Here is a 7663-nt window from a genome sequence, read left to right as displayed (position 1 = left end):
ACTGAAGGCCAGCCCAGTTTGCACACTTCATCCCTGTTAGCTTTCCTTGGCCACAGGGCAGTGGGATGCTCTGTGCTCAAAGCGGGGTGAACACTGATTGCCTGGGGAAGGGGTGCAGGGGTGTGCAGGCTTGTACGCTCTGTGCGTGCAGCTGATCTCTGCGTTATGTGCATGCAATTGATCTGCCTGCTTGTCTGTGCCTGCAAGTGCACACTTTGTTGCACACACATGCATGCTGTGTGCACACTGTACCTGTGCCTGACATGTGTGCATGCCTGTGCCATCCGCGTTGCACGTCTATATGTGCACGCACGTGCTGTGCACATTTGCTGTATGTACACATGCCTGTGGGCTGTGTGCTTGCACATGCACGTGTGCAGGTGTGTACCGCACTTCATGTGTTTGCTGTGCTTGCATTGCATGCCCCACGTTTGAACACATCCATGTGTGCTGCATGTGCAGGTATGTGCCATACACATGCATCATGCTCGTGTGCATCTTGGGCCATGTATGTGCTTGTCTGCAAATGCGTGCGCAGCACGTGCACCTGCTCTGCGTGCTTCTACACGTGCATGGATCACGCCAGGGTGTGTGCACTTGTGCTTCCCGAGTCCTGGTCTGTGCTTGCATTTGCTTGCACACGGTTGTTTGCTGGTGTGTACATCCGACCAGTGTGTGTCCTTCTGATGGCCTCTGCTGGGTAACCCCACCTGCTCCTACCCACACAAATATGCAAGGGGCCAGAAAATTTTGCTTATGGCAAATCCCACAAGGAAAAAAGAAAAAAAAAAAAGGGAAATTCAAGTTTGGGCTTGAAATAAGGATTTTTGAAAGCCACTGGCCAGCTGGGAAAGACTTGCCCATGGACTCTGGAAAAAGTTGGTAACCCAGAAGAGAGCTAGTCATGAGCCCTGAGGCTGTTAATTGCAATTTTTATTTATTTTTTTAATAGCAAGGGCAGACGCTCAGAGACCTGGAGTCTGGGAAAAAGGAAGGAAGGAATTTCCAGGTGGAAACTTAGGACCTAAACAGATAAGGGAGAGCAGATTGGGCTACTTCTGCGTGATCTTTGTACCATCATGTGCCAAAGCCTTGCAGGCACCTCCAGCAATGTAGTGCCTGCTTCAAATTTCCAGTTATTCCAGTGGGGGGAAAAAAAGCCTTATTAGGGGCTTCCAGCATTGGAAAGTGATTTTTTGTTCATTGTTGGTCCCTGCTGATCGATGTCCCTGGGCAGCCACCAAGGTGGTGGCCACGGAGGTGGTGACAGAGCCTGGTCTTCCCTGGTCTGTACCATGGCCCATCGCTGGGGCACCAGCAGCCTGCTGGGGTGAGGGCTATGCACGGAGCAGGGGTGCGGAGGTGTGTGTGGGGGGATGTGCGTGGGTGGGCAAAGGGGAGCGGTAGTGTGTGCAGGGGAGTGTGGGTACAGGGGCGTGTGCAGGAAGGTTTGTGGGGGGCTGCGCATGGGGCTGCGGTTACTGGGTGTCTGTACAGGTGTGCACGGGGGTACAGGGGTGGGGGGCTGTGTGCGTGCACAGGGGGTGGGTACGGGGCGGAGGGGTGTGTGCACATGGGTGTCTGCGTGGGCAGCTGTGTGCTCTGGCCGGCTGCTGCCCTCTCCCCACTTCCCCACCTGGACCTCCCTCTGTCCTCCCTCTATCCTTCTCTGGTGGCAGCGATCCTGGCCGGAGGGTTTGCCAGCCGGAGAGGGCTCTCTCCAGAGGCTGAGCAGCAAGGATTAAGGCCGGACAAGCTGGCTGAGTTTTAAACAAGAGTGAAGCATTTTAAAACTCACAGGGAAATCTCCTACATCTCTGTAAGCGTCATTCCCTGCTCCTATTTGCAAGGATTTTTCAAAGCCCTCTTATCCTTTGTTCCTCCCAGAGAGGGGGAAGGGAAAAAAAGAAATTATAGGTCCTAAGCTTCTTGGATAAACGCCATTCCAGCAACCTCTTTTTTACCCTTTACGGACAATTTTGTAAGTGTCATGGCTCAACAGGACCCCAAGACCTGCTGGCAGGAAGCTGAGCTGCGTTTCCAATCAATCTTTTCTACTGGCAGGATGAGACTGAAAAGGAAGGGCAAGACGAGACGAAAAATAACCTCCATCTCAACCTGATTTTGGGGGCATTTGCAGCAAAGAGAGGTTCATTCTTTGCATCTGACTCTGCCTGGGCTTCAAAAAAGCATTTAAATTCTCTACAAAGCTATGTTGTAAAAATTCCTTTTATTTATTCACCTAGTTGGAAGTCACTTTAATTCCCCGTGGAAATGAGACACAAGGCACCAGAATGCTTTCCCTGGCCCCAGCAAACCTTTTGCGTGGGTTTCAGAGCAAGTACCAGGGAGTGAAGCAGACTTCAGCAACGTGGAGAAGGTCAGAATTAAGGACCAATGCTTTTTTTTCTGTTTTCTTTTTTCTTTTTGTTACTGGTTCCAGCTTCCGTACAGTCAGCAGATTTTGTCTTGGAATTCCTTGAATCTATTTTTCCCCCCAAAATACAAAAAACCCAAACAATAATCCTGTGTAGTCTCAGCTCCAGCAGCTGATTTCCTCTCACCTCCACATCGCAGTGCTCCGCCGCAGTCCGAAACTCTTTCTGCGAGCAACTGATGGGGAATTCAACCTGCCCCGTGTCTGTGTGCTGTCCTAAGGGCTGTCCTTGCTGGGAGCTTTTAAAAACACTGTGAGAAAATGGAAGAATGAAATTAAAGAATGAAATTAATTGTTGTAATCTACACCACTCTTCCCCTGGATTTTATTTTGATTCTCCCCTGTGTAAGCAGGGCTGGCAGGGAAGCGTGACACCCTGCCCCCAGGCCAGCTGAGGAGCCTGAGGGGGGATGCACGGTGTATTATTTTGCTCAGTGTTATCCTGGCTGCATTTTTGGCAGTAATTCCTTGCAAGTTTTTCACAAGGCCTGTGTGATCCCCACAGCTGCCTGGAGTTTCAGAACAGCATTCGCCATTTGCAAGCTCAGATAGCCATAGCTGCCCAGAGTGGTCCTGGCACCAATGAGACATAAAAACTCACAGCACAGATGCAGACGAGTTTATTCATGGTTGGATTTCAGAGGGGATCAGAAGTGAGAGTGTTGTCTCAGGAAGGATAAACATAAGCATGGGTCGGCTCTGAAATGCTGCCAAAGGGAGGTGGTACAGAGACACGGAGGGACTGTAGCAAAGCACCTCCCAAGGTATTGATGTATGCCAAACTGCTGCTGCACAATCGCCATTTTCGCCCTTCTGCCTTCCCTGTACAGAGCTGGACCCTCGCATGCAACTGCAAATATCTCTGCTTGGCCACGCTGCCATCGCTAAGGTTTGCGAGCGGCAGCGGCCAGCACCTTCTCATCTTGCACGGATCTGGCGCGCTGACCTTCAGACTTTCTTCCTTGGTCCTTTAAATCCTCGGGTGGCACCTTGACCAAAGCAAATTGTGGATGGGATCCTGGAAAGGGAGACACGCTTTAATACACATTAACAGCCCACCCCTTGCAGGATCACCAGGACACTTTATGCCTTGTGCAGTATTTCAAGCTCCTAGAGCGGGCAGAGCAAGGTATCGGGGGAGCAGGACATCTAAATCATCAAAGTGCACTTAAAAAATGGGTGAAATACTGGTCTGCTTTCCCATTTATTCTGCACATTTCATTTATGTTCTGGAGGCCTCTCCTCTCTTTACAACCATGTGTAAGGTGTTACAAAACGTGATATGCCATTGCGCAGTTGCAGTGTTTTTTTGTGGAAGCACATGATGGTGAAGAGCAGGAGAGCAGAAGCAGCAGTAAAAGCGTGGCCTTTCAGTGGCAAACTCTCCTTTTGACCCGCAGTATCAAATTCATCGAATTCAAGGGAGTTTCTTTCTGGTTTATAAGCTGTTATGCTGGACAAAGCAGTGAAGTTTAAAATGTCACCGTGGCAGCCACTTAGGGACAGGATTTTGTCAGGCAGACGACAATGTACAAAAGCAGACCCAACTGGCTGTAGCGTGTTGCGAGTGCTTTCAGACTCCACAAATCGTTAGAAAGCCCTGAAACAGCAACACTCATCTCATTTTAGAGAGGCAGAGCTGATGCCAGTGAAAGTGAGAGGGAGCTGAGGCGAGAAGCGGGTTTCCCTGCACAGTGCTCCATTGTGGGCTCATCGTGCTGCTTCCAGACTGCCAGCATGTCACAGATGCGGCAAACTCAAACCACAGGAATCCCTGTGCTAACTGGAATAGTTCAGGCAAAACCCTATTAACCTTTATGCTAAGAGACGATTAAAATGATGAATAAATGACACTGATCCTGGTGCTGGGAATAGGGTGGTGACCTTTTGATGGCTACCTTGTGTCTCATACACGTTTTATAGCACATGAGGAGGGGGATTTCAAAAGTCAAGCCAGCATTAGGCAATTCGGTTTCAACTTTTCGTAAAAATTTTAATTAAAAAAACAAACAGAAAAAACAGCAATGCTGCTCTGGCCTCACAAAACCTAAGATTCAGAGCAGGATGTTCACCTGCTTTAGTTGTGCCTTGTCCTGCGACTGCATGGGAGAACATGGACAGCTACAGTGAAACGCACCAGGTCAGCCCTGAGTCAGCTAAGATGGGAAAGTATTATAAAGCAGGAACGAAACTTGTTCCAGTATTTCTAGGACAGAGTCCTTTTTCTTAAGGGGTCTTCAGACCCACGCTGTTCTGCAACACCCTGGGAAGAGATCACGGGCGCACAGACTAACAAAAACTTGTTGACACATTTTCACAGCATATGCATGCTCTGTGCTTCGTTATGCTTTCCTCTTTAAAAAATGGCTTTTAAAACATACAGGGAAACCCTACCTCTTTATCTTCAACACAGAAACACCCTGACCTGTGCTGCAGTAAGCACTGCAAAATGCAATTAAGATGATATGGTCCCCGCCCCAGAAATTTTTGCCTGTGGAGGCCAACAGTATAGACCTGGATTTATAGAGTCGTTTCTCTGGCACTGAGGAGCTGGGGCTGGCAGCAGGCTGAGGGATCTCCGTGTTCTCACTGGGCCCTATTTCCATGGGGTCCACTTGGAATTGCTCCGACATCTCCACACTCACATCCATCGGCATGCTGGCACCCTGCTTCGTGGGAGAGCTCACGTGCTTGGGGCCACTGCAGAGACAAAATTTTACACCCTTTCTCAGTAGCTGCCATGTAAGCCCAGAGCCAAGGGAGTGAAAAGTATTTCATGGTGAAACAGGTCAAGTCCAGCTTCAGTGAGTTACTGCACGGAGGCACAGAGATTTGGCTGCGCAAACCACTGGCAGCAGCCAAAAGGCTGCTGGAGAGCTGCATGATAGCCTTGTATGAGTTTCTACTTAAGTATTCAGGGTTGCTGCATTATAGTACCCAGCTTTGTGCCCAGGTTCTTTTCTTCAGTCCATAAAGTGTAACCCATTCAATGGACTCAGAGGTTTGGACTAGAGGGTTCACACCAGGCTACCCAAGCAAGCTTTAAAGACTCCACAGAGCCAGTCCCCTGTCCCTTTGGGCACCCATCCCAGGGCTACACCACCCTGCCAGGCAAGAAGTTTTCTCTCCATCCCCTCAGCCAGACCTCTGATGAAGGTGTTAAACAACATCAGCCTTTGTATTAATTCCTGTGGTGAAAGAGATGCTTGAAGTGAGTGGCCAGCTGAGAAAGCCATTCACCAAACTTATAAAGCCTCCCTCTGCTCTACTTGTGCTTTTGGGGAATGGGAATATGGGAAAGGGTTGGAGAGCAAAGCAGGAAATGTGCACAAAGTGATGCAGAGATGCTGGGCTTTGCATTTATGCTTGACATGGCACGAAGGGAGCAGAGCCTAGAGCCACACGGGGAGAGAAATAAGAAGCACTTCAACATTAAGATAAAGTAAAACATTGCCACAGAAAGACTTGCAAGTTTACCTGTTCTTACAAGCAGCAGCAAACACCATTTCTGAGCCCCTTCAGATATAAACTTGCTTACTCTACAAAGGGAGCACGACAGCAGAGAAGTACAACATCACCTCTACAGGGGAAAACCAGTTGTGCTATTGCAGTTCTGCAGTTACCTTTTCACTTTCTTCGGTCTATCAAACCGAAAGTCAGCAGGATAAAGGTGAACAGTGATCAAGTGATCCTTTCTGTCCTTGCTGCTCTTGAACTTCTCTGCACAGCCTTCTACCAAACACTTGTACTGAAAGGCAGGGAAAAAAAAAAAAAAAGATGTAACTGGAAAAGGCAAGTGGTGCCAGTGGGGGAGACGGGTGCCCTCCCCAAACGGTCAGTCTCAAAGGGTGCCAGTCCATGCCGTGCACACCAACCACGAGTGAAGGGCTGGGCACGGCGACTCACCATGTTTTGCTTCTCAGCCATTATCTGGAAGAGCGAGTCATGCCACTCCAGGATGTGAATATCCAAGAGATGCCCCGACGGAAAGGAGCGCTTGCAGAAGGAGCACACGTTCCTGTGCAGCGTGTTGTAGTGGTGCTCATAGCCCTCCAGTGTATCAAAGACCTGGCAGCACCCAGAGATGTGGCAACTGAATTCAGACACCCTGCAGGGAAATTAGGACATCAATTACTTTAATTTAATTAGAGCCTTAATTTAAGCTGCATACATCCCTCTAGATGACTTTACTTATGGCATTTTTTGTGAATAATACTTAAATTAAATGCAAGGTGCAATGGAATGAAGATTACGATGGTGCTGGCAGTTGGAAACTCTTACTTGCCATTATGGCTTGAGCATGGTATATATATTATCGTTCTGTGAAGCACTGCTTCAATTAAGAATACCCAACAAGCAGCCATGTGAGAAATAAGCTGTTTTGACCTTAAATTGAAGCTGTGGATTAAAACTTTGTGGCAACGCTGTTTGACAGACACCTGTAGGATAACCTCATGCAATCCTCAAAGTACTTGCTCAATTTTATATACAAGAGCAGGTTTTAAAGCTAGACAAAGATTCTCCCCCAGGCTTAGCCTTCGTAATTGGGTCGGTCTGTACCACACAGCTCTCCCACCATTTCAATTGGGTACATAATAACCTGCCACTTAAATCCTCTCGTTTAGCTACATCCCCATTTTCAGACATACCATAGATGCTCTATCTGTTTATGGGGAATTCTCAGTGAGATGACGTCACATCCAGAAAGCACAAGAAGGCAGTACTTAGACAGCCAACTGCAGCACAAAATACCAATTTTTGACCTTTTCAGCAGGACGTTTTGGTTTGCAAACTCTATCACCCCATCTTCCTTTTCAAACTGCTTTGCAATGCGTCTGTGTCTTCCCCCTTTTAACTTAGGTCTCCTCCTCGGCCTCTAAAGTCCACGGACGAGAGGAACGGCACCCATCCCAGCCTCGCACTCAGTGCCAGGCGAGCAGGCAGGGTTCGTACCAGTGCTGCCACATGCCATCGTAACAAAGGGACATATTAACCAAGAGGCATCCCTGCTGCCGTCGTGACACCGGGGCGGCGTGCGGGCCCTGCCTCACTTACTTGGGTCTCTCCGCCACCTCCGCGAGGCTGGTGAGGACACCCTGGAGGTAGAGGTGCCTGTGAACGTCCCCATCCTAGGAGAGGAGGAGAGAGAGGCCGTGGGCAGGCAAGCCTTCTCCTCCACAGAGACAGGCCGCGGCGGGGCCCGCGCTGGAAGAGACACGGGGGGGG

General features: G+C 49.2%; 1 protein-coding gene across 1 annotated transcript; it reads right to left on the bottom strand.

The window, feature by feature from the left end:
* Positions 1-2855: 2855 nt before the first annotated feature.
* Positions 2856-7566, bottom strand: ZNF511 (zinc finger protein 511; the record flags this gene model as incomplete). The annotated part of the gene is made up of 5 exons (XM_010565945.1): positions 2856-3455; positions 4952-5137; positions 6061-6185; positions 6344-6545; positions 7493-7566. Coding segments are annotated over 5 exons (657 nt in total), but the record flags the coding sequence as incomplete, so codon positions are not given.
* Between the last annotated feature and the right edge of the window lie 97 nt (positions 7567-7663).

This window comes from Haliaeetus leucocephalus, unplaced genomic scaffold, assembly GCF_000737465.1.
Source record: "Haliaeetus leucocephalus isolate CR32 unplaced genomic scaffold, Haliaeetus_leucocephalus-4.0 Scaffold198, whole genome shotgun sequence".
In the NCBI taxonomy this organism is placed as follows: Eukaryota; Metazoa; Chordata; class Aves; order Accipitriformes; family Accipitridae; genus Haliaeetus; species Haliaeetus leucocephalus.
The sequence above is the reverse complement of the archived record's forward strand: the minus strand, read 5'-3'. Positions and strand labels throughout refer to the sequence as shown.